Source organism: Salmo trutta, chromosome 3 (genome assembly GCF_901001165.1).
Source record: "Salmo trutta chromosome 3, fSalTru1.1, whole genome shotgun sequence".
In the NCBI taxonomy this organism is placed as follows: domain Eukaryota; kingdom Metazoa; phylum Chordata; class Actinopteri; order Salmoniformes; family Salmonidae; genus Salmo; species Salmo trutta.
Genome location: NC_042959.1, coordinates 71,806,147 through 71,832,806, shown reverse-complemented (window position 1 = coordinate 71,832,806; position 26,660 = coordinate 71,806,147). Strand labels below are relative to the sequence as shown.

General features: G+C 47.5%; 1 protein-coding gene across 5 annotated transcripts in view; it reads right to left on the bottom strand.

Annotated features, from left to right (window-relative positions):
• Window positions 1-3,724: 3,724 nt before the first annotated feature.
• The window catches only part of ptpn3 (protein tyrosine phosphatase non-receptor type 3), a 32,497-nt gene continuing 9,561 nt past the window's right edge, over window positions 3,725-26,660 (bottom strand). For 3 of the 5 annotated variants that reach the window (XM_029746520.1, XM_029746521.1, XM_029746522.1), the window contains 28 exons: window positions 26,556-26,646; window positions 26,289-26,350; window positions 25,852-25,998; window positions 25,264-25,392; window positions 24,235-24,377; window positions 24,020-24,155; window positions 19,385-19,489; window positions 17,819-17,861; window positions 17,240-17,318; window positions 16,763-16,807; window positions 14,698-14,750; window positions 14,484-14,604; window positions 13,657-13,744; window positions 13,484-13,572; window positions 13,320-13,389; window positions 12,916-13,085; window positions 12,129-12,241; window positions 11,943-11,973; window positions 10,194-10,227; window positions 9,934-10,028; window positions 8,039-8,193; window positions 7,217-7,332; window positions 7,021-7,131; window positions 4,971-5,023; window positions 4,727-4,885; window positions 4,405-4,540; window positions 4,137-4,264; window positions 3,725-4,037 (listed from right to left, as the gene is read on the bottom strand). In XM_029746520.1, coding sequence (XP_029602380.1) covers window positions 3,974-4,037; window positions 4,137-4,264; window positions 4,405-4,540; window positions 4,727-4,885; window positions 4,971-5,023; window positions 7,021-7,131; window positions 7,217-7,332; window positions 8,039-8,193; window positions 9,934-10,028; window positions 10,194-10,227; window positions 11,943-11,973; window positions 12,129-12,241; window positions 12,916-13,085; window positions 13,320-13,389; window positions 13,484-13,572; window positions 13,657-13,744; window positions 14,484-14,604; window positions 14,698-14,750; window positions 16,763-16,807; window positions 17,240-17,318; window positions 17,819-17,861; window positions 19,385-19,489; window positions 24,020-24,155; window positions 24,235-24,377; window positions 25,264-25,392; window positions 25,852-25,998; window positions 26,289-26,350; window positions 26,556-26,646 — 2,766 coding nt within the window. In that variant the 3' untranslated portion in view covers window positions 3,725-3,973. Of the gene's footprint in view, window positions 4,038-4,136; window positions 4,265-4,404; window positions 4,541-4,726; window positions 4,886-4,970; window positions 5,024-7,020; window positions 7,132-7,216; window positions 7,333-8,038; window positions 8,194-8,505; window positions 9,666-9,933; window positions 10,029-10,193; window positions 10,228-11,420; window positions 11,440-11,942; window positions 11,974-12,128; window positions 12,242-12,915; window positions 13,086-13,319; window positions 13,390-13,483; window positions 13,573-13,656; window positions 13,745-14,483; window positions 14,605-14,697; window positions 14,751-16,762; window positions 16,808-17,239; window positions 17,319-17,818; window positions 17,862-19,384; window positions 19,490-24,019; window positions 24,156-24,234; window positions 24,378-25,263; window positions 25,393-25,851; window positions 25,999-26,288; window positions 26,351-26,555; window positions 26,647-26,660 lie in introns of those variants that run through there. The other 2 variants (XM_029746523.1, XM_029746524.1) reach the window with 2 other exon arrangements.

Below are 26,660 nucleotides of genomic sequence, written 5' to 3'. Positions count from 1 at the left end.
TGGGAGCATTTTATTACAGGGTGTGTAGTGTGGGAGCATGTTATTACAGGGTGTGTAGTGTGGGAGCATGTTATTACAGGGTGTGTAGTGTGGGAGCATGTTATTACAGGGTGTGTAGTGTGGGGAGCATGTTATTACAGGGTGTGTAGTGTGGGGAGCATGTTATTACAGGGTGTGTAGTGTGGGGAGCATGTTATTACAGGGTGTGTAGTGTGGGGAGCATGTTATTACAGGGTGTGTAGTGTGGGGAGCATGTTATTACAGGGTGTGTAGTGTGGGAGCGTGTTATTACAGGGTGTGTAGTGTGGGGAGCATGTTATTACAGGGTGTGTAGTGTGGGGAGCATGTTATTACAGGGTGTGTATTGTGGGAGCGTGTTATTACAGGGTGTGTAGTGTGGGGAGCATGTTATTACAGGGTGTGTAGTGTGGGAGCAGGTTATTACAGGGTGTGTAGTGTGGGAGCAGGTTGTTACAGGGTGTGTAGTGTGGGAGCATGTTGCAGGGTGTGCAGTGTGGGGGAGCATGTTATTACAGGGTGTGTAGTGTGGGAGCATGTTGTTGCAGGGTGTGTAGTGTGGGGAGCATGTTGTTACAGGGTGTGTAGTGTGGGGAGCATGTTATTACAGGGTGTGTAGTGTGGGGAGCATGTTATTACAGGGTGTGTAGTGTGGGAGCGTGTTATTACAGGGTGTGTAGTGTGGGGAGCATGTTGTTACAGGGTGTGTAGTGTGGGAGCATTGTTGTTACAGGGTGTGTAGTGTGGGGAGCATGTTGTTACAGGGTGTGTAGTGTGGGAGCATTGTTGTTACAGGGTGTGTAGTGTGGGGAGCGTGTTATTACAGGGTGTGTAGTGTGGGAGCATGTTACAGGGTGTGTAGTGTGGGGAGCGTGTTATTACAGGGTGTGCAGTGTGCGAGCGTGTTATTACAGGGTGTGCAGTGTGGGAGCATGTTGTTACAGGGTGTGTAGTGTGGGGAGCATGTTGTTACAGGGTGTGTAGTGTGGGGAGCATGTTGTTACAGGGTGTGTAGTGTGGGAGCATGTTGTTACAGGGTGTGTAGTGTGGGAGCATGTTGTTGCAGGGTGTGCAGTGTGGGAGCATGTTATTACAGGGTGTGTAGTGTGGGCGCATGTTGTTACAGGGTGTGTAGTGTGGGAACATGTTATTACAGGGTGTGTAGTGTGGGAGCAGGTTGTTACAGGGTGTGTAGTGCGGGAGCATGTTATTACAGGGTGTGTAGTGCGGGAGCATGTTATTACAGGGTGTGTAGTGTGGGGAGCATGTTATTACAGGGTGTGTAGTGTGGGGAGCATGTTATTACAGGGTGTGTAGTGTGGGGAGCATGTTATTACAGGGTGTGTAGTGTGGGGAGCATGTTATTACAGGGTGTGTAGTGTGGGGAGCATGTTATTACAGGGTGTGTAGTGTGGGAGCATGTTATTACAGGGTGTGTAGTGTGGGGAGCATGTTATTACAGGGTGTGTAGTGTGGGAGCATGTTATTACAGGGTGTGTAGTGTGGGAGCGTGTTATTACAGGGTGTGTAGTGTGGGAGCATGTTATTACAGGGTGTGTAGTGTGGGAGCGTGTTATTACAGGGTGTGCAGTGTGGGAGCGTGTTATTTCAGGGTGTGTAGTGTGGGAGCGTGTTATTACAGGGTGTGTAGTGTGGGGAGCATGTTATTACAGGGTGTGTAGTGTGGGGAGCATGTTATTACAGGGTGTGCAGTGTGGGGAGCGTGTTATTACAGGGTGTGTAGTGTGGGAGCGTGTTATTACAGGGTGTGTAGTGTGGGGAGCATGTTATTACAGGGTGTGTATTGTGGGAGCGTGTTATTACAGGGTGTGTAGTGTGGGGAGCATGTTATTACAGGGTGTGTAGTGTGGGAGCAGGTTATTACAGGGTGTGTAGTGTGGGAGCAGGTTGTTACAGGGTGTGTAGTGTGGGAGCATGTTGCAGGGTGTGCAGTGTGGGGGAGCATGTTATTACAGGGTGTGTAGTGTGGGAGCATGTTGTTGCAGGGTGTGTAGTGTGGGGAGCATGTTGTTACAGGGTGTGTAGTGTGGGGAGCATGTTATTACAGGGTGTGTAGTGTGGGGAGCATGTTATTACAGGGTGTGTAGTGTGGGAGCGTGTTATTACAGGGTGTGTAGTGTGGGGAGCATGTTGTTACAGGGTGTGTAGTGTGGGAGCATTGTTGTTACAGGGTGTGTAGTGTGGGGAGCATGTTGTTACAGGGTGTGTAGTGTGGGAGCATTGTTGTTACAGGGTGTGTAGTGTGGGGAGCGTGTTATTACAGGGTGTGTAGTGTGGGAGCATGTTACAGGGTGTGTAGTGTGGGGAGCGTGTTATCACAGGGTGTGCAGTGTGCGAGCGTGTTATTACAGGGTGTGCAGTGTGGGAGCATGTTGTTACAGGGTGTGTAGTGTGGGAGCATGTTGTTACAGGGTGTGTAGTGTGGGGAGCATGTTGTTACAGGGTGTGTAGTGTGGGAGCATGTTGTTACAGGGTGTGTAGTGTGGGAGCATGTTGTTGCAGGGTGTGCAGTGTGGGAGCATGTTATTACAGGGTGTGTAGTGTGGGCGCATGTTGTTACAGGGTGTGTAGTGTGGGGGAGCATGTTATTACAGGGTGTGTAGTGTGGGAGCAGGTTGTTACAGGGTGTGTAGTGCGGGAGCATGTTATTACAGGGTGTGTAGTGCGGGAGCATGTTATTACAGGGTGTGTAGTGTGGGGAGCATGTTATTACAGGGTGTGTAGTGTGGGGAGCATGTTATTACAGGGTGTGTAGTGTGGGGAGCATGTTATTACAGGGTGTGTAGTGTGGGAGCATGTTATTACAGGGTGTGTAGTGTGGGGAGCATGTTATTACAGGGTGTGTAGTGTGGGGAGCATGTTATTACAGGGTGTGTAGTGTGGGAGCATGTTATTACAGGGTGTGTAGTGTGGGAGCGTGTTATTACAGGGTGTGTAGTGTGGGAGCGTGTTATTACAGGGTGTGTAGTGTGGGAGCGTGTTATTACAGGGTGTGCAGTGTGGGAGCGTGTTATTTCAGGGTGTGTAGTGTGGGAGCGTGTTATTACAGGGTGTGTAGTGTGGGGAGCATGTTATTACAGGGTGTGTAGTGTGGGGAGCATGTTATTACAGGGTGTGCAGTGTGGGGAGCGTGTTATTACAGGGTGTGTAGTGTGGGAGCGTGTTATTACAGGGTGTGTAGTGTGGGCGCGTGTTGTTACAGGGTGTGTAGTGTGGGCGCGTGTTGTTACAGGGTGTGTAGTGTGGGAGCATGTTATTACAGGGTGTGTAGTGTGGGAGCATATTATTACAGGGTGTGTAGTGTGGGAGCATGTTATTACAGGGTGTGTAGTGTGGGAGCATGTTATTACAGGGTGTGTAGTGTGGGAGCATGTTATTACAGGGTGTGCAGTGTGGGAGCGTGTTATTACAGGGTGTGTAGTGTGGGCGCATGTTGTTACAGGGTGTGTAGTGTGGGAACATGTTATTACAGGGTGTGTAGTGTGGGAGCAGGTTGTTACAGGGTGTGTAGTGTGGGAACATGTTATTACAGGGTGTGTAGTGTGGGAGCAGGTTGTTACAGGGTGTGTAGTGTGGGAGCATGTTATTGCAGGGTGTGTAGTGTGGGGAGCATGTTATTACATGTGTGTAGTGTGGGAGCATGTTATTACAGGGTGTGTAGTGTGGGGAGCATGTTATTACAGGGTGTGCAGTGTGGGAGCATGTTATTACAGGGTGTGTAGTGTGGGAGAATGTTGTTGCAGGGTGTGCAGTGTGGGTAGACATAAAACATGTTCCTTTTAAAATAACACTTAAGCAAAGTCTTCTGTATGCAAATCTAGAAAGGTTGACTGCATTATGTACAGTAAATGCTGACTGGTGAGTGCAGCCAGTGGACATGGGACTCCTGAAGGTCGTCTCAGACCAGGTCCATGATGTCACAGGGGTCACGGACTCAGAGCTCCGTCATCAGGAGAGCCCTGAGAATCTTCTCTCTGCCCAACCTCATCTCCTCCCCGCTAAACACACACACATCATCATGAGGAATGTTACATGACTGGAATTTGTGTGTTAAGTGTGTCTGTAACCTGTGTGTGTGTAACCTGAGTGTGTGTTACCTGTTGGTGTGAGAGGCGAGGCAGGGTACCAGGGGAGGGATGGAGGTGTGGTAGTAGGAAGAGGAGAGGTGGGGAGAGGGAGAACGCTCACAGCATGGACTCCTCAGCTCCAGTATCGGCATGTCCATCTGCAACACACACAAAACAGTTCAGTTCACAATCTACTATTATCCTGGTATTTGCTTAGAAATGATAAGGCTCTGATCCAAATGGACAAATGCTCTGCTATGAAAAGAGTGTGTTGCTGAGTGCTCTGGGGTGTGATGACCTGTGTGTTAGTTTCCTGAGGGTATATGGAGGGTTGTGTCTGGTTGTCCAGTGAGTTGTTAGATCCACACTTCCCAGTGCTCCGGGAAGAGATCGCTGCAAGGGCCTCTGGGAGATTGTCCTCGTCCTCATGGTTACTGAGGACCAATTACAGGACAGTGTTCAGCCACAGCATTCTAAATGTGTCACATGAGTAGTGAATAACTGACATCATAGGTTTTTGTGTAGAGTGGCTAGGTTATGACAGTATGTTGAGTACAGGACACAGCTGTGAGCATCGTATGGAATCCCAGAGCAGGTTGTGAATACCCTGCCATACTTACAAGCTGAACTGCCTGACCAGTCTTTTCCTGCGGTTGGTGTTAGGGTTAGACTTGGCGGGTCTGTCTGTGGTTGAGTTGTGGTCGGGGCGGAGGGACGTTTTCTCTGTGGTCAGACTGGAAGTGGCAGAGTCTCGAGAGTCCTGACTGGAGCTCTGATACCTGAGACACATACCATTATCATCCACCATCAAACACACACACACACACACACTGGGAGGAGTAATGTATCACTGCTACTACTGGCCTGTCGTTGATCTCCTGACTACAGGTCTTCCCTCTGGGCGTCAGCGGAGCATCCTTCATCAAGAGAGGAAGAAGAGGAGAGGAGAGGACAGGAGGATGACAGGAGAAGAGGAGAGGACAAGAGGGGATGTTAGCTTTTACACGGCTACTGCAAACACACACTCAATAGGGTCAGAACTCACTCTATAGACAGCCTCCGTCACTCAATAGGGTCAGAACTCACTCTATAGGCAGCCTCCGTCACTCAATAGGGTCAGAACTCACTCTATAGGCAGCCTCCGTCACTAGGTGTCAGAACTCACTCTATAGGCAGCCTCCGTCACTCACTAGGTGTCAGAACTCACTCTATAGACAGCCTCCGTCACTCAATAGCGTCAGAACTCACTCTATAGACAGCCTCCGTCACTCAATAGGGTCAGAACTCACTCTATAGGCAGCCTCCGTCACCAGGTGTCAGAACTCACTCTATAGACAGCCTCCATCACTAGGTGTCAGTACTCACTCTATAGACAGCCTCCATCACTAGGTGTCAGTACTCACTCTATAGACAGCCTCCATCACTAGGTGTCAGTACTCACTCTATAGACAGCCTCCATCACTAGGTGTCAGTACTCACTCTATAGACAGCCTCCATCACTAGGTGTCAGTACTCACTCTACAGACAGCCTCCATCACTAGGTGTCAGTACTCACTCTATAGACAGCCTCCATCACTAGGTGTCAGTACTCACTCTATAGACAGCCTCCATCACTAGGTGTCAGTACTCACTCTATAGACAGCCTCCATCACTAGGTGTCAGTACTCACTCTATAGACAGCCTCCATCACTAGGTATCAGTACTCACTCTATAGACAGCCTCCATCACTAGGGGTCAGTACTCACTCTATAGACAGCCTCCGTCACTCACTAGGTGTTAGAACTCACTCTACAGACAGCCTCCATCACTAGGGGTCAGTACTCACTCTATAGACAGCCTCCGTCACTCACTAGGTGTTAGAACTCACTCTATAGACAGCCTCCATCACTAGGTATCAGTACTCACTCTATAGACAGCCTCCGTCACTCACTAGGTGTCAGTACTCACTCTATAGACAGCCTCCGTCACTCACTAGGTGTCAGTACTCACTCTATAGACAGCCTCCGTCACTCACTAGGTGTCAGTACTCACTCTATAGACAGGCTCCGTCACTCACGAGGTGTCAGTACTCACTCTACAGACAGCCTCCATCACTAGGTGTCAGAACTCACTCTATAGACAGCCTCCATCACTCACTCTACAGACAGCCTCCATCACTAGGTGTCAGTACTCACTCTATAGACAGCCTCCGTCACTCACTGGTGTCAGTCCTCACTCTATAGACAGCCTCCGTCACTCACTCTATAGACAGCCTCCATCACTAGGTGTCAGAACTCACTCTATAGACAGCCTCCATCACTAGGGGTCAGTACTCACTCTATAGACAGCCTCCATCACTAGGGGTCAGTACTCACCCTATAGACAGCCTCCATCACTAGGGGTTAGTACTCACTCTAAAGACAGCCTCCATCACTAGGTGTCAGAACTCACTCTATAGACAGCCTCCATCACTAGGGGTCAGTACTCACTCTATAGACAGCCTCCATCACTAGGGGTCAGTACTCACCCTATAGACAGCCTCCATCACTAGGGGTTAGTACTCACTCTAAAGACAGCCTCCATCACTAGGTGTCAGTACTCACTCTATAGACAGCCTCCATCACTAGGTGTCAGAACTCACTCTACAGACAGCCTCCATCACTAGGTGTCAGTACTCACTCTATAGACAGCCTCCGTCACTCACTGGTGTCAGTCCTCACTCTATAGACAGCCTCCGTCACTCACTCTATAGACAGCCTCCATCACTAGGTGTCAGAACTCACTCTATAGACAGCCTCCATCACTAGGGGTCAGTACTCACTCTATAGACAGCCTCCATCACTAGGGGTCAGTACTCACCCTATAGACAGCCTCCATCACTAGGGGTTAGTACTCACTCTAAAGACAGCCTCCATCACTAGGGGTTAGTACTCACTCTAAAGACAGCCTCCATCTGAGCTTTGAAGATGTTACACTTGAGATGGTCTGGAGGGCTGTGGGGAGAGGAGGGCTGGAGAGACTTCTCAGACAGCTGCTTCTCCTCTGCCTGAGAGATGAGAGAGAGAGAGGCGGAGTCCAAATGTGTATTAAAACAACTGCTAAAATATGTCTGACCTGGTGTGTAACTGTACCTTGTTGTCCATGTTGACATGTAGTGAAGGCCAGGGAGAGGTGTTGCTGTCTGTCTCCAGGGGGCTGAGCAGACAGAGCTCCAACTCATCTACAGGACAGGGAGGGGCTCTGTGTTCTAAACACATACACAGTGTTAACATATAACCTGGCTGCCGTGGTGTCTGTAACCTGGCTGCCGTGGCATCTGTAGCCTGGCTGCCGTGGCGTGTGTAACCTGGCTGCCGTGGCGTGTGTAGCCTGGCTGCCGTGGCGTCTGTAGCCTGGCTGCCGTGGCGTCTGTAGCCTGGCTGCCGTGGCGTCTGTAGCCTGGCTGCCGTGGCGTCTGTAGCCTGGCTGCCGTGGCGGCTGTAGCCTGGCTGCCGTGGCGTCTGTAACCTGGCTGCCGTGGCGTCTGTAACCTGGCTGCCGTGGCGTCTGTAACCTGGCTGCCGTGGCGTCTGTAACCTGGCTGCCGTGGCGTCTGTAGCCTGGCTGCCGTGGCGTCTGTAGCCTGGCTGCCGTGGCGTCTGTAGCCTGGCTGCCGTGGCGTCTGTAACCTGGCTGCCGTGGCGTGTATACCCTGGCTGCCGTGGCGTGTATAACCTGGCTGCCGTGGCGTGTATACCCTGGCTGCCGTGGCGTGTATACCCTGGCTGCCGTGGCGTGTATACCCTGGCTGCCGTGGCGTGTATAACCTGGCTGCCGTGGCGTGTATACCCTGGCTGCCGTGGCGTGTATAACCTGGCTGCCGTGGCGTGTATACCCTGGCTGCCGTGGTGTGTATAACCTGGCTGCCGTGGTGTGTATACCCTGGCTGCCGTGGTGTGTATGTGTATACTCACGGTTCTTGCTGTGTGTGTGACAGTAAGTCTCCTGGCTGTTGTCGTAGTGTGTGTGTCTGCGGTGGCGATGGTGTATGCTTCCAGAGTACAGTGCCTCGTTCTCCTCAACACTGAACTGCTGCTCCCCTCCCAGGACAGGACCACTCAGAGGGAAACTGGGAACAGCACATCACCCTCAATCAAAAACACAGTCCAGAAACACAGAACCAGACCAGCACCCTGTTCCACCTTCATTACCACACAGTAACACCAGTTTTTAAAACCTCTCTTTGGTACACAGGCTGCTGAGGGGAGGACAGCTCATGGAAACCACGTTTGATAACATTCTATGAGCCCGTCTTCCTCAATTAAGGTACAACCAGCCACCTGTGCTTTGGTAGTCTGTGTGTGTGTGTGGCACATCATTTTAACAGTGATTCAGTGTGTGTGTGTGTGTGTGTGTTCACGTGTACATTATTCAACTTCAGTGAAGGAGTTTAAGCAGTGCGTTTATTCAACAAGGCTGTAGCAACCAATCTAAGGCTGGTTGTGATAAGAGGAACAATCTCAAGGCAACAGGAAGGAATGTTGAGGATGTAAACACAATCAGCATTAACACGGGTAAACAAGGCCATCAGAGCCTTTCTATTGATCTATGGGGGTTGATTAAGCTGAGCCTGAACCCCTCACACACACGTCTCTGAAGAATAAAGGCAGATCTGCAGCGGTAGACTCAAGACTTCCATAACATGACATCCTACTGTAATGTATATAATGTAATGTATATATTGCTGATAAGGATTTAACAAGAACATGTTCCTTCATCGTTTAGCTGAGATCTCCAAAGTCGCTATATTCCCCTACAGATGTAATGTAGAACCATGTGATCCCTAGTTACAGCAGTTTATGGTGACAGACTACTTCACACTCTCTCAAATGATTGGCATCTTACATTCAAACAATGAATCCTGATCTAGGATAACTTTTCAAAACATTTAATTATTTGGCTCTAAAAGGATTTGGCTAAAAGCAAATCTACCCGCTAACTGGGCAGAACAATAATGTCGCGGTATGATTGAAATTCCGTTTGTTTTACAAAACAATCTTACCCAGTTACATTTGAGGACTTTGTAGCATTCAGCCACTAAAGTATCAACAACAATTACATGAACTAACAAGGCACTGAACATCAAACATCATGGTCCAATCCACTAGGAGAGAGATCTCTCTATGTTCTCTGTGTTTAAAGTCTCTCTCTTTCTGTCTCCACAGCATGGTGGTGGTGATCTGATGGAGAAGACACATGGTAGACAAGGCTGGTGTGTAATGATGGTGATGATGAGGAGGATGGCGAGGTATTTTGGTCCATGAGTCCACAACCAGTGTTTCTCTGTCCCCCAGTCTCTCTCCGTCTTCTGTATTCCAGTTGTCTCCTATGCATGTGCGTATGTGTTAGAGTTTAGATTTAGAGGTGGGTTTGGGACAGGGTCCAGGGTCAGAGCTGTAGAGGTCAGGGTGGAGGGGTCAGAGTGCAGTCATGACCTTGTCTCTGTACACCACACTGATGGATCCTGGGAAAGACCCGCTGGTTCTCTCTGGTACTGACCGATGACTGGGCTCTTGACTCACTGCTACTACGGCAGGCGCTCTGGACATGGGAAATGACACACACACGGTACGCACACACACACGGTAAGCATACACACACACACACAGCCTGTCTAAATGATGCAACACATGAATGATGTAACAGTGATATGAAGTGAAAGAGACATTCAAAAAGAAAAAGATAGTGGAGATACCTGGCAGAGAGAAAGAGAGCACCTCTGAAATGAGAGAGAACTCTGGGGGCTAGGGGGACTCACTACACACCATTAACACATCAACTGCCTTACCTATGTGTGTGTCTGTCTCACCTGTGCGGGGATGTGTGTCCTGAGTGTTGTAGGTAGATGGGGGGAGTGAGGGCTGGGTGCCAAGGCTCATGGGCTATAGGGATGTTACGCTGGTACTGAACAGAGACAGATGGAGAAAAAGACTGAGAAAATAATATTCAGTTGAATATAGCAGATGCATTGCCATGGTAATCAGTCACAAAGGTATCCACTGACGTTTTCCTTTTTAACCTTCATATCCAAGAGGAACCATTGTGTGTGTGTAGGTGTGTGTGTCTTACCGGGTGTAGACTAGGTTCGGGGCTGGTGTGGGAGCTGAAACAGAACAATATAACTGCTCAATAAGATCACATTTACATACAGATCATTAACCGAAACATATCTTCAATTTACATACATTGTTATAAAATGTACATCTTGCTCATTACCATACTGCTCTTTAACATGAATAGAGGCGTAAACATACAACTCCTCCTGAAAGTACTCACACCCCTGGACTTTCTCCACTTTGTTGTGTTACAGCCTGAATTACAAAATGGATTAAATATATAGATTTGTTTTGCTCACCGGCCTACATAAACACCTCAATGTCCAAGTGGAATTATGCTTTCAGAAATGTTTACAAATTAATTACAAATCAAAAGCTGAAATGTCTTGAGTCAATAAGTATTCAACCCCTTAGTTTTGACAAGCCTAAATAAATTCACAAGTAAAAATGTGCTTAACATGTAAAATAAGTTGCATGGACTCACTGTGTGAAATAATATTTTTTTTAATGACTACCTCATCTCTGTACCCCACACATACAGATCATTTTAAGGTCCCTCAGCCGAGCAGTGAATTTCAAACACAGATTAAACTACAAAGACCAGGGAGGTTTTACAACGCCTCACAAAGGACACCTATTGGTAAAAAAATAAAGCAGACATGGAATATCCCTTTGAGCATGGTGAAGTTATGAATTACACTTTGGATGGTGTATCAATACACCCAGTCACTACAAAGATACAGGCGTCCTTCCTAACTCAGCTGCCAGAGAGGAAGGGAACCACTTGGGGATTTCACCATGAGGCCAATGGTGACTTTAAAACAGAGTTTAATGGCTGTGATAGGAGAAAACTGAGGATGGAACAACATTGTAGTTACTCCACAATATTAACTTAATTGACGACGTGAAAAGAAGGATGCCTGTACAGAACACAAATATTCCTCCTGTTTGCAACAAGGCACTAAAGTAATACTGCAATGTGGCAAAGCAATTCACTTTTTGTCCTGATTACAAAGTGTTTTGATTTGCCCCAAACATATATGTAACACATCACCAAATACCACTCTGTATTTTCAAGGATAGTGGTGGCTGCATCATGTTATGGGTATGCTTGTAATTGTTAAGGACTAGGGAGTTTTTCAGGAAAACTAAGAAAATGGAATGGAGCTAAGCACAGGAAAATCCTAAAGGAAAACCTGGTTCAGTCTGCTTTCCACCAAACATTGGGAGATGAATTCACCTTTCAGCAGGACAATGACCTAAAACACAAGAACAAATCTATACTGGAGTTGCTTACCAAGACAGTGAATGTTATAGTTTTTACTTAAATCTGCGGAAAGGCTTGAAAGTGAAAATGTTTGTCTAGCAATGATCAACAACCAATTTGACAGAGCTTGAAGAATTTAGAAGAAAAACAAAATAGGCAAATGTTGCACAATCCAGGTGTGGAAAGCTCATAGAGATTTACCCAGAAAGACTCAGCTGTAATCGCTGCCAAAGGTGATTCTAACATGTGGTTGAACTCAGGTGGTTGAATACTTATCTAATCAAGATACATTAGTGTCTAATTTTTACAAATGTTAGAATTTTTCTTCCACTTTGACATTAGTATATTTTGTGTAGATCGTTGACAGAAAGTTAGTTACAATTAAATCCATTTAATCCCACTTTGTAACAACAAAATGTGGAAAAGGTCAAGGGGTGTGCATCCTTTGTAAAGGCTCTGTACATGCTTGGTTGTCCTGTGCTCTCAGGAACCCACCTGATATGTGGTGGTTTGGCTGGAGACAGGGCTGTGGAGAGAGAGAAAGCCAGGTTAATCAGGTCAGTGAATCAAGCACAGGAGAATTGACATGGGAAACTGCCTGTATGGGTGTTTTACTGTATGTAGAGGGATGTAGAGCTGTAGGGTATAGGCGATAGTGTGTACTGGGGAGAATATACCAACCCTTGCCACCCAGTGAGTGAGTGCGGGAGGGGTATCTCTTGCTGGGTCGCCTCTCAAACGTACTGGCCCTCCTCAGCCTCCCTCCGTGGGTAGCCTGGTACTCAGTCTTTCCACTAGAAGGAGAGAGAGAACACTTTAAAGGGATACTTCAGGATTTTGGCAGTGAGTCAGATTAACTCGTTGATACCATTTTTATGTCCCTGCTGGGCGCTGTAGGGATGTAGAGCTGTAGGGTATAGGCTATAGTGTATACTTGGGAGAATATTCCAACCCAGTTTATAGATAAATACAAATGATATTGTTGAGTCAATCTGACTCTGGGGAAGTAGATAAAGGGCTTCATTGCCAAAACCCCCAAGTTTCCCTTTAACGACGATGAACAGTAGCTGGCATCTCTGTATTTGGCATGTCAGGATGTACAGAACATTTACATGACTCAACATACTGCGTCCCTGTATGGTGGTGATAGATGCATGGAAGTGTGTATATCTGAAGAGGTTATTTCAGTTTGACATGTAAACAAACGGCATTTCCCTGTAACCATAGCTTCCATCATGTAACCATAGAGACAGCACTTGCATCTCGGATGGCGCACTAGTCCTCTTTTAGTGCACTACTTTTGACCAGAACCCTACCTAGTCTCAGAGTGCATCCAACATGGCACTCTATTCACTATATAGTGCACCCTAGAACTCTGGTCAAAAGTGGTGCACTATATAGGGAATAGGGTGCCATTTTGGGCACAACCTCTGTAGTAGAGTTGAGTGTTGGTGCGAGCCCCACCCACCTGAACCTGAAGCGTGATCCAAGGCGTGTGAAGTCACTGCTGGAGGCCTTCCCAGTAGTGGGCTGGCGCAGCCGGAAGAAGGCGTGGCTCTCCACAGCACATTTCCACAAGTGTTTACACGTCTTCGAACTGTCCAACTGGAACACAAAGGTGTGCTCCTGCTCCCGCCCCTAAACACACAACAGCCAATCACAATCAAACACCACTGACAAAAGCAGTCCAAATATTTCAATGTCAATGAAATGGTCTATGTTGTGAAGTCAAAAGGTGAAATAGGGGGCGATCACGTACAAGTGTGAAGCCTGTAAATGTGTGGTGGTGTGAAATGGAAATAGTTTTCTTTGCATATATCAGACACCCTCGGAGAGTGGGGTCATGGGCACGGGTATTTGTGTGTTGCTCACCTGATCATCGTCCTCCGTCACCACTAGGGTGAGTCGACTCTTTTTGAAATCCAGGCGGGTGATCTTGGGCCTGGAACACACACACAGTTGACATCGCAGACCACACAGCTGTTTTCAAGAATATCATTGTGTTTTGGAGTGTTCATGTCAAAGTGTGTGTTTACCAGAAGAAGAGGCCTATCTTGGTGGAACCCTCAAACACCAGGATGCCAGTGGGAGTGAGACCCAGAGCGTACTCTGCTCCGTCCCTTCCCTGAGGACAACACACAGTCACACACGCTCAGCGCTACTCTACAACAACTCTCTTCAAAAACATCACACTGACAACAGCACCAACCTTGACAAAGTGCATGTCCACTCCGTACAGCTCCAGCCATTTACACTTGTTGAGGAAGCTGGTCTCTGCCTGGGATGGATCCTTACCCCTGGGGAAACAAAACCACATGCTCAGTCTCTCTCTAACACACATACCCTGCCCTCTGGGTGGAATGTCCTCCAGATTTCTTGCAGTAATCCAGTTCAGATGTACACAACAGATTAGGGCCTAGGGGTTTATCTGGCCAATAGAGAGAGAGCGAAACTCAGTAGGGTTTCTCGCTTTCACTGGTGTCATGTCAGCTCAGTGAGCCCCAGTGTGTGTGTGTGTGTAATCTGTGTGTGTAATCTAATCTGAGATTGGAGCGATCATACACTAGCAGGGTTAAATACTGCCTGGATTCAATCAAGACGCTCCAGGGATTAATCCCTTGATCCATCACACAGAGAGGCAAACAGAGAGAGATTGAAAGAGAGAGGGAGAGAGAGGGTGATTTACATAGGTTTGATACAGCACTAGAAAACACCAGAGTGATGCACTATCTGACTTGATGTTAAAGAACCAGACATTGTTCATGTGGTTATCACCTGTCCTGTGTTCTTATCCAGACACACCTACAGTCTGTTCAGACAGACACCAGTGAAGATGTCCTGTGTTCTTATCCAGACACACCTACAGTCTGTTCAGACAGACACCAGTGAAGATGTCCTGTGTTCTTATCCAGACACACATACAGTCTGTTCAGACAGACACCAGTGAAGATGTCCTGTGTTCTTATCCAGACACACATACAGTCTGTTCAGACAGACACCAGTGAAGATGTCCTTTTGGATGGCGTTTTAACTCACCTTAAGTCCACCCACTTGTTAAAGATGTCTGCCTCCATGGTCTCACTCTGTTTGGGTGTGAAGCGAAACTCTGACACCAGCTCAGGAGAATGTTCTAGAGGGTCACAGTCCCCCAGCTCACCTACACACACAAGCACGCACACGTTATAGTCAGAGGTAAAAGAAACATGAATGCTGATTCCAGAGATACCGTAGTGTGTAAATCATCACCTACTCTGTAAGCAGTAGGCCCCCAGGTCTACGGAGACATCATATGGACACTTCAACCTGGAGGGAGAGAGGAAGGTTCCAGAGCAGAGAGATCACACCACACACACCGCATGCAGCGTTACTTCCAACACTGTGTTTGTGTGCATGTACAGTGCATTCAGAAAGTATTCAGACTCCTTGACCTTTTCCACATTTTGTTACGCTACAGCCTCATTCTAAAATGGATAAAACCTTTTTAAAAAGTCCTCATCCATCCACACACACAATACCCCATAATGACATAGCAAAAACAGATTTGAAATAGTATTAAAAAATAAAACTGAAATATTACATTTACACAAGTATTCACACCCTTTACTCAGTACTTTGTTGAAGCCCCTTTGGCAGCGATTACAGCCTTGGGTCTTCTTGGGTATGACGCTACAAGCTTTGCACACCTGTATTTGGGGAGTTTCTCCCATTCTCTCAAGCTCTGTCAGGTTGGATGGGGAGCGTTGCTGCACAGCTATTTTCAGGTCTCTCAAGAGATGTTCAATTGAGTTCAAGTCCGGGCTCTGGCTGGGCCACTCAAGGACATTCAGAGACTTGTCCCGAAGCCACTCCTGCGTTGTCTTGGCTGTGTGCTTAGGGTCATTGTCCTGTTGGAAGGTGAACCTTCGCCCCAGTCTGAGGTTCCGAGAGCTCTGGTGCAGGTTTTCATCAAGGATCTCTGTACTTTGCTCCATTCATCTTTCCCTCGATCCTGACTAGTCTCCCAGTCCCTGCTGCTGAAAAACAACCCCACAGCATGATGCTGCCACCACCATGCTTCACTGTAGGGATGGTGCCAGGTTTCCTCCAGGACAAGAGTTCAATCTTGGTTTCATCAGACCAGAAAATCTTGTTTCTCATGGTTTGAGAGTTCTTTAGGTGCCTTTTGGCAAACTCCAAGCAGGCGGTCATGTGCCTTTTACTGAGAAATGGCTTCTGTCTGGCCCCTCTACCATAAAGGCCTGATTGGTGGAGTGCTGCAGAGATGGTTGTCCTTCTGGAAGGTTTTCCCATCTCTACAGAGGAACTGGAGCTCAGTCAGAGCGACCATCAGGTTCTTGGTCACCTCTTTGACAAAAGCCCTTCTCCCCCGATTGCTCCGTTTGGCAGTGCAGCCATCTCTCTGAAAAGAGATGCTGGTTCTTGGTGGTTCCAAACTTCTTCCATTTAAGAATGATTGAGGCCACTGTGTTCTTGAGGACCGTCAATGCTGCAGACAATTTTGGTACCCTTCCCCAGATCTGTGCCTCAACACAATCCTGTCTCTGAGCTATACGGACAATTCCTTCGACCTCATGGCTTGGTTTTTGCTCTGACATGCACTGTCAACTGTGGGACCTTATATAGACAGGTGTGTGCCTTTCCAAATCATGTCCACTCAATTGAATTTACCACAGGATGATCAATGGAAACAGGATGCACCTGAGCTCCATTTGGAGTCTCATAGCAAAGGGTCTGAATACTTACGTAAATAAGGCATTTCTGTTTTTTATACATTTGCAAACATTTCTAAAAACCTGTTTTTGCTTTGTAATTAAGAGGAATTTTGTGTAATTCATTTTAGAATAAGGCTGTAACGTAACAAAATGTGGAAAAATGGAAGGGGCCTCAATTCATATATAACACACACACACACACACACACACACTGCATTCGGAAAGTATTGAGGCCCCTTCCATTTTTCCACATTTTGTTACGTTACAGCCTTATTCTAAAATGAATTACACACACACACACATATATATGTATGTGTTGGGGAGGAGAGGTCCTTTTCTTCAAATTAGCAGCCCTCTGATGTTCTGATCCTGTACTTTATTATAGAGCTACACACAGGAGACATGACCCAGATGGAGACAGAGGGAGTGAGAGACAGAGAGAGTGAGAGACAGAGAGAGACAGAGAGAGTGAGAGACAGAGAGAGTGAGAGACAGAGAGAGTGAGAGACAGAGAGAGTGAGAGACAGAGAGAGTGAGAGAGAGGTTTAGTGTGTGTGTGTGTGTGTGTGTGTGTGTGTGTTGGGGGTGTTAGGAGCTGCTTACTTGCCGGACAGAATGTCTTGTCGAAGCTGCAGCACAAACAGGTACCTGGAACACAGACAAAAGGAGTGAGAATAAAACCACTGATGTAGAATCAATCTTCCTCCCTTTCACACTGACTGACTGGCACACAGACTGTCTTCCTCCCTTTCACACTGACTGACTGGCTTTCTCCCTTTCACACTGACTGACTGGCACACAGACTGTCTTCCTCTCTTTCACACTGACTGACTGGCACACAGACTGTCTTCCTCTCTTTCACACTGACTGACTGGCACACAGACTGTCTTCCTCCCTCTGAAGAGGCCTCAGTCCATTTTGCCTTAATTAGTCTCTTCCCCACTGGACCAAAGTAATTAGCTACACTGCCCCCTTACACCTCTACACTACACCGAGGAGGGGGTGAGATTGTGTGAATGAGACAGTATGTATTCATGAGTGCTAGAGTGTGAGCGCACAGGCAGCCAGTGGTGGTGTTACCTGGTGAACTCCTCATGTAGGTTATTGGGCTCTGAGGAGTAGAACTTCACCCTGAAGAACAGTCTGTATGGAGGACCATCTGAAACAGAGAGAAACAGAGACCGGGCGAGAGAGAGAGAGAGAGAGAGAGAGAGAGGGGGATTCAATTAGGGGAAAGAAGATAGTCAGGCCAATCTATCATTCTACCACATTGTATAACATTTTTAAAATATATATATTTTATTTATATAAAAACCCTGGGGACACCAGGCACTTAATTTAAAAATTGTCTGGAAACTCGGGTAAGAACCAGGCAGCCCTCTCTGTGAGAGGGGCGTTTCCTGACAAAGTAAACATTGACGTCACCCTGCACCACTCACCATGTCAACAGCTGGTAATGAACCACCTGCCTTCCCACTTACACACACACACACACACACACACACACACACACACCCCCCCCCCCCCCACACACACACCCTGTATACAGTGCACACATTAAGTAGAGGACACTACCAACAGTCTGGCAAAAGTAGCTGTTATTAACTATACACCACACACACACTAAGAATATTAGATAGTGGGAGTGAATGGACTCACCTCTGATCTGTTTCTTTATGGGCTTAGACACATCCAGCCAGTGCTGCAAGAGACACAAAGAAGTAGACAACAGAATGTTATACATATGAGGGGTTACAACCTTCCCAGCTCTGCAGATTTAGCTGTGAAGAGAGAATCATTACATCATTTGTTTTGGTGCTGTCCATATGGAGCTCGTTTTGGTCGCAGGTCCAGGAATGGCACAAGAATTGCAACATTTACCTGCAGCTAACGCTTCAAATTGCACTGCTGGGTGATCTGAAAAGTCATAGTCAATCAATCAATAATATAATACTTTTGTCAAACTTGTTTATCTTTAATTTACAATCTGTAGAAACTATGAGAATAGAAAGGTTCAGAACTTTTGTGAAACATCACAGCACAGTTGAAAAATATATGGCAAATAGAAAACATGATTGTGTTCAGAGATAGATGGGAGGGGTTCAGAGAATGTATTTATTTATTAACCCTTATTTTACCAGGTAAGTTGACTGGGAATACGGTCTCATTTACAGCAACAACCTGGGGAATAGTTACAGGGGAGAGGAGGGGATGAATGAGCCAATTGTAAGCTGGGGAGGATTAGGTGGTCATGATGGTATGAGGGACAGCTTGGGAATTTATCCAGGACACCGGGGTTAATACCCCTACTCTTACAATAAGTGCCATGGGATCTTTAGTGACCACAGAGAGTCAGGACACTCATTTAAAGTCCCAGGACACCCTACACAGAGCAATGTCCCCAATCACTGCCCTGGGGCATTGGGATATATATATTTATTTTTAGACCAGAAGAAAGGGTGTCTCCTACTGGCCCTCCAACACCACTTCCAGCAGCATCTGGTCTCCCATCCAGGGACCAACCCTGCTTAGCTACAGAAGCAGGCCAGCAGTGGGATGCAGGGTGGTATGCTGCTGGCCTGATGGGAGGGGTTCAGAGATAGATGGGAGGGGTTCAGAGATAGATGGGAGGGGTTCAGAGATAGATGGGAGGGGTGAGGGGAGCTGAAGGCTAAGACTCATAACAAAAGATTACTATTGTAAAAGACATTGTGTCTGTAATATGTATAAACGAAGTAGAAGTTTAAGTGTTGTTGTCCATTACTTTACTCCAATTAGGGGAAGGGTGGTAGAGGAAAATAATAAAGGAAAATGTAAAAATGTATGGGGGATTGGAAATGATGCAGACAATTACATTGATAGAACCCACAATCTATCTGCAATATTAAAGCTGATCTACCCCTAAGAATAAAAAGGAGAGAGAGAGACGGCGTCAGGCAGAGAGACAGCGTCAGGCAGAGAGACAGCGACAGGCAGAGAGACAGCGACAGGCAGAGAGACAGCGACAGGCAGAGAGACAGCGACAGGCAGAGAGACAGCGACAGGCAGAGAGACAGCGACAGGCAGAGAGACAGAGAGAATATGACTGATAGCTGTAGCGTCAGATCAATCATTTTAACACCACATTGTGATTGATTTAACTAGTGTCATTACATCATAGGGAAGCCCATCAGCAATGGCAGGTTGTGGTGTGTGTGTTCAGAGGCTGTATGTATATCTACTCACTGAGACTTGTTCTGGGTCCATGAACTGCAGTCCAAAGTAGTCAGCCTCCACCAGGTCCAGATGATACCTGATCTGGTCAAACAGCTCCTGGCCCTTTGACCTTTTCTGTTAAACACACACATGTATTATAGTCACAATAGGGAGGCTGGAGAATAAACAGCCTAGACAATGCGGGTGGATACGGAGCAGAATGACAGAGTGTGGGTCATTACTAGGGACTGCATCTGGGGCATAATCAGAGGGAGAAGACCTGAGGGAGAAGCCATAATTCAGGACTTTGTCTTTGAAACACCCACCATCCATAGGGCTCTTGAGCTTAACACCCACCAAGATGCAATGCCCTAAACCACTAAAAAGCTCCACCCCTCAAAGTGTGTTTTTAAAAGAGAGAGGATAACCTTGTACTTTGTTCCCTGATAAGTATGAACCTGCCAACCTGTGTGTGTGGTTATGGAGTGGGAGGTCACACAAAAAACTCTTGCCCTTCCTGTTCCTCTCCTCAGCTCCCGTCAAAGCACAGCACAACACACACACACACACTCCCAAACCAGCCCCTACCCAAAGCACTTTCCCTAGACAGACAGATTCCCCCTAGATATTATCCCCAAAGCTCCTGTGTAGATCTGGATTAGACAGCAGGTGCAAGTAAAAACGGGACAAAGTCCACCAAGCCTATGAGAAGGCAGAAAAGGTGAAGTTAACACCATAGTGTTAGTGCCCATCAAATCAACTCATATCTAGATGAGTGTTTAGGGGTAGTGGCTAGGTGAAAGTGCCTAGGGGCATAGCACTGGGGTGTTAAGGGGTAGTGGCTAGGTGAAAGTGCCTAGGGGCATAGCACTGGGGTGTTGAGGGGTAGTGGCTAGGTGAAAGTGCCTAGGGGCATAGCACTGGGGTGTTTAGGGGTAGTGGCTAGGTGAAAGTGCCTAGGGGCATAGCACTGGGGTGTTGAGGGGTAGTGGCTAGGTGAAAGTGCCTAGGGGCATAGCACTGGGGTGTTGAGGGGTAGTGGCTAGCTGAAAGTGCCTAGGGGCATAGCACTGGGGTGTTGAGGGTGCTACAGCACCCCTTGATAAATCACAAGAAAAACATTTTAAATACCTAATATTTTTTCACAAAAGTAGTGCCCTTGGCCTTTACTCCTCCTGTATGAGCAGACCCCTGACAAATAAAAGTCAGCACACCCACCCCTAAACATCTTCCCCTAGGGGACAGGCCCTAGCAGGTCGATTTTGGATGAAGACAAGAGTTCAATTGAATTCATTTCAACTCAATACACCTGTAGATGAATCCCTGAGGGAGGATTCAGCAGTCATGTTCAGGCTTGTTCCTGTTAGAGCTCTATATCAACTCTGGTTTCAGTCAGCTGACGTCTGGTGGCCTTTAATTAGAACTAGCTCATGCTAAGGAAATAGTCCTTACATACACAAGCCTGTATTCTCTAAGGCAAAGTTATAGCCTTCTGTTTGGAATAGATTTAATGTGATATTACTGAATGTACTGTTTAGTTCTGAAGAGAGGATGCTTTCCACACACTGCAAGAACTCATCTCTGGAGTCAAACTTCATGAAGCATTTTAACTACACCATATCCTGGCTCCACGCACCTGCAGCTCACTAATTTAACTTCCAACAATTTACGTCCTCACACGCAGTGAATTGCTCTCATGTTCTGATGTTTTGTCTATTTACCAGAGAATTTGTTGCCTGATACAAATCAAACGTAACTAGTCGCGTCTCTACAGTAACATTAAATCATAGGTTCTCTAATAGAGAATCTCCATCCATGACCATTGATTCCCTCAGCAGTCTGACTTCCTGTATGTATTCAAAAAGTGACGCATGAGACGGCTTCATGGACCATGATGACACGCGCACCAACCCGACCTTTAAGATAAAACTCTCTCAAGACAACATGACGCACACATGTCTACGTCTCCCCTGGACACATTTCTCTTGTCACAGCGCCACGAGATAAATCACATCACTCCCTCCCTCACAGAGACAAGAGAGAGAGATAGAAAACTGAGGACGGCGGGAAGGAGGCCGAGAGGGGAAGGGAGATGGGCAGAGAGGTGGAGGTTTCTGAGGTAGGCAGCTTCCTGCCAACAGTCAGAATGGGGAAGTAATGTGGTGAATTGGCTGATCACAACACCATCTGTAGCCCTACCCCTCACTGCACAGCACACACACACTGACAGGTGGTAAAACTCCATGGTGCTGAATGACCTAAGCCATACAACCATAGAAGAACAGTCACTTTATATTCTGCTGAGAGAGAATTATGTCTGAAAATAATATGGAGACACCACACACACTCACTGGTATATCCACGTTAACGTCCGACCCATCCAGCAGCAGCACACGGCAGGTGATTGCATCCTTGTCGGTCCCAGCCGCCGGGATGTGCACCGCCGCTCCCCCGGTCACCACGGCGGGCGCGTGGACGACCTGCTGCTGGTGCGCGAGGAGCGCGGGGTTCGCGGTTCCTCCTCTTCCTTTCCCGTCCCGTTCGTCCGCTGTCTGAAACCGTCTGCGCGAGCGGTGGCTGAACGTCCGGCGTAGGAAGCCCATCATCTTTCCAATTGTTAATTCTACCCACAGCGCGAGCACCGTGTTCGGTGTCCACGGGGAGGCTTACTACACGGAAACAATGTGTGTGGCGTTTGTCCCACTGCCACCACCCCGGGGCGAAGAGTCCCTCACCGCAGGCACGGAGACATCAGGCTGCCGATGAATCCTGAAATTCGGCGGGAATCACCAGCCGCATAATTGAGCAGGACCCGACAATTCGGCATTAAAAAAAGCAACCAGTTGAATTTCCCAATCATGTATTATGTTTCAATAGTGAACTCACTCACGGAAGCACACCCCCCTCTTCGTCTCCTCTCACCGTTTGTCCCCGCTCGCACACCTGCTGTTGTACGGATTGAGAAATGTCGAGCAGCTCCGCAGCAGGCGTCCCTAGTCTCACATACCGAGGAATGAGGTTACAGTCTCCCGGCACGCGCTTACCCAAACCCGTGCTCGGTATTATTTAATCCTCTCACGAAGAACCGAAACTGCTCCACCTCACAGGTAAGTCAACCAGAGGAACTGGACAAACAGCATGCTTTGCGCCTGCGTAAAAACAACGCAGAACAAACTTTTTTTTTTAATATAAGGGGCCAGGCTGTGTCAGCGAAGCAGCGCTCCCTGCCGGCCAGAGGCGACACCACAAGAGGGACAATGTAATGTTGAGGACAAGCAAAAAATAATGCAATTTCAGAACAAACCGGTAGGATTATGGTTTAGCCGAGGGATTCAAGCAGAAAGAAACACACACACACCAGTGAAAGTGCAGAGAGTTCACCTCTCCTAAAACAAATATATTCATTTTACTAACTCCCGATATCTGCCTGCTATGGTTGTTTATTAGTAATGGCTGTACAACAGACTGTACAACATGGTCTGGGACTTATGTTGGCACTGAACTGGAGCATGCAGACATTTATATTTACCTTTTAGTCATTTAGCAGACGCTCTTGGGAATCGAACCCACAACCCTGGCGTTGCACACACCATGCTCTACCAACTGAGCCACAGGGAAAGCCCATCTAGGGCAGGTAACTGGAATGTGTTTAAATGGCATCTAACTGCACTGCAGTTTTGATATGTACAGGCGACTCTACAGACCACAAATATACATAAAAATGGACCTGGAACTGATATTACATATTATCTTTCATCTGTAAAATTCACTCTGAGAATGCAAGATACGATCAACTGACTTTTACTACATCAACAAACAGACAAAGAGCTCCACGTAGATGTCAGTGTGTTTATTCAGTGTCAATAATTTAGGGAAGGTGGGAGCGGGGGTAGTGTGTGGTGGCTCTGGCAGTGTTAGTCTCCACTGTGAATCCACCGAAAGCCTCAACACTCTCCCAACAAGAGACAGACCAGTCAATCTTATAGCCGCCACTCAGGAGGAACTGAGATAGTCTTCAGTCACTCATACAGTAGCACTTTGGTCCCAGAGTATAAAAAATAAACTAAAAAGACCTTTACAGTACATGGTCCTTCCCTGCTAGCGGTGCTCTATGGCTAGCATAAGGATAGGACTAGCTGAGCACATTCGGCACTATGGCTCGTTATGTGCTGTAGCAACAGAAGGCTAGCCGTTGCCGAGCACTTAAGGCTAGTGGAGTGCTATGGCTCTCTACAGCCTAGCGGTCCTCTTCTCCTGTTAGCCTAGCGCTGAGGCTAGCTGTCCCCCCATCCTCCTGTTAGCCTAGCATTGTGGCTAGCTGTCCCCCCCACCTCTTGTTAGCCTAGCATTGTGCCTAGCATTGTGGCTAGCTGTCCCCCCACCTCTTGTTAGCCTAGCATTGTGCCTAGCTGTCCCCCCCATCCTCCTGTTAATGGTCCGTTAGCAGTGCTGAAGGTGGTGCTGCAGAATGCTCTCCTCTCTCTCTCTGTAGACACGCAGGATGGCCTCACACATAAACCGGAACTGACACTTGAACACAAACATAAAAACAGTCCAGTCACACAACAAACATACCAAAGGAAGTTGCAGACATAGTCATTAGGGTTTCAATGCTGATCTTGGGAGGAGAGTAGCTAATGGTTAGACGTATAGGCGCATGTGTACCGTGGTTTGGATCATCATGGCCCTCTGGTCTCGGAGCATCCTGATAATGTCCAGAGGGAACACAGGTCGACCGCTCTCCAACAGCGACAACGCCGTCTCCATGGTAATGAGAACACCTGTACGCCCAATCCCTGCGCTGCAATTACATCAACAACATACATGAGGTGTTATAAATCTTGTAACCCTAGTGTGAGTGTGTGTGTGTGTGTGTGTACCTGCAGTGCACCATAAGTGGTGTGTCTCCTGTCCTCTCTCTAACAGAGGTGATGAACAGCAAGAAGTCTGAGGGGTCATCAGGTACACCATGGTCTGGCCATGCTACATACTGCAGGTGGGTCACCGAACGCTCCTCTCCCAGCTGGAAACACACACACACACACACACACACACACACGTTTAGGAAAAACATAGACGGAAAACAGCTGAGAGAACACACCCCCCCATCTGTCTCATCAAAGATATTTTCATAAATTAAATTAACTTGGATATGTGATGATTAATGGGAGATGGATGAGATATGAGAAAGAAACTGAGAAATGTGTAGGGTATGGTAACTCGTTAGTTTCTGTGATGAGGGAGAGATGGAGGAGAGATGAGGCGAGATGGAGGAGAGATGGAGGGATAGAGGAGGAGAGATGAGGCGAAATGGAGGGATAGAGGAGGAGAGATAGAGGAGAGATGGAGGGATAGAGGAGGAGAGATGAGGCGAAATGGAGGGATAGAGGAGGAGAGATGGAGGAGAGATGAGGCGAAATGGAGGGATAGAGGAGGAGAGATGAGGCGAGATGGAGGAGGGATAGAGGAGGAGAGATGAGGCGAGATGGAGGAGGGATAGAGGAGGAGAGATGAGGCGAGATGGAGGAGGGATAGAGGAGGAGAGATGAGGCGAGATGGAGGAGTAGAGAGATGAGAGATGGACGAGAGTAGAGGTAGAGATGAGGAGAGGGAGAGATGGAGGAATGTGTTGTCCAGCCTGTGGTCCATGCAGGGATTAACTGACAGCCAGAGGAACAGACAGGTCTGCACAGCAGTGTAGTGTTGTGTGTGTGTGTGTACTCTTTGGCAGGCTATTATTGTAAAGGAGAACTCTGTGGTGTAAAGGTAAATAAGCACAATGCCAATGGAAGCAGAAACACATGGAGCTGGATGGGGATAGTTTGGTCAATGTTTCCTGTGGAGAACACACATATGGCACACACACACACACCTCCTGTTATGTGAGCCAGGTCATGTTTGTGTGTTACCTGTGTGTGTGTTAGGGTGAATTGGCGTGTGACGTAGGCCAGGTTGCATTCCTCAGAGTGGCAGCTGACCCTCAGGTACCCATAATCCCTCACTTCAGGAGGGTGTGGCCAGTACTGGTGGCACTTAGTCTGAAACACACACACACACACGATTGATTTTGACATTCATTAATATTGATTTACTATAGAGGCTGTAATCTTTAAGCTCTGAGAAATGTTATTTTACTGAGCTGTGTTCCATATTTCTGAGTCAGTGCTTCACTCACTGTGTTCTCCCAAACATCTCAGGACATTCTCAGGGCCAGTACTTATATTACATCAGGAGATGAGTGGAAACTGACTGTCAGTCTGAATGTGTGTGTGTGTGTGTGTGTGTGTGTGTGAAAAACCAGGGCACTTGTGGAATATCAGCAAGACAATCAATTAGTGAGAGCTTCAGGTTACCAAGCAACAGGCAGGCAAAGACGCAGACAGCGACTCAATGAGCCTGGGACCTTGGTAAATCTGTGTGTGCTGTATCCATTCTCATTCAGTAAATGTACGTTTCACTCTTTGAAAGAGAGAGAGAGAGAGGGTCCGTGTGCATACCCGTCCTCTCTCGGTGAGTGTGGTGAGCATGACGATGGTGTGTGTGTGTTGCTCCCACACACTCTGCCAGAAGTGAGTGCAGGTCTGAGGCAGCGGTCCTTGAGCTGCAATGTAGCGCAGACACACACCAGACCCTGGGGGCACCACCTGAGACACACACACACACACACACACACACACACACACACACACACACACACACCATGACTATACACAAACACAAGCCAACAAGGACAACAAACACACACACACACACACTACACAAATACAGCATCACTATACACAAACCAACAAGAACACATATTACACAAATACAGCATCACTATACACAAACCAACAAGGACATTTACATTTTTTTAAACATTTTAGTCATTTAGCAGACGCTCTTATCCAGAGCGACTTACAGTAGTGCAACACCAAACACAGTGTGTACTGACCGTGATGTGGCTTGCATTGATGTAGTCCTCTTGGTCCTGAAGTACCACTCTGGAGACGTCATCTGACAGAACAAAGAGTTAGAGATGGAGTCAGAACCAGGGCCCTCCAGACCCACCCAAACCACAGTACCAGCACAACAAACAAAGCACCAGTGTGCTGTCCTCCAGCTCCACAGATTCAGGACATTAGGGAAGATGGGTACACTGGCATGCCCAGTCACTCCTACTAGGACACACAACTGTGTGTGAGATGGTGTGTGTACTCACAGGGCAGCACGTCCTTGTATCTGTTCTTGTCTGTGTTCTCAGGGAGACGAGCGCAGGCTACTGACAGGCCAGGCTTCCTCATGTACAGGTTCTACAACACACACA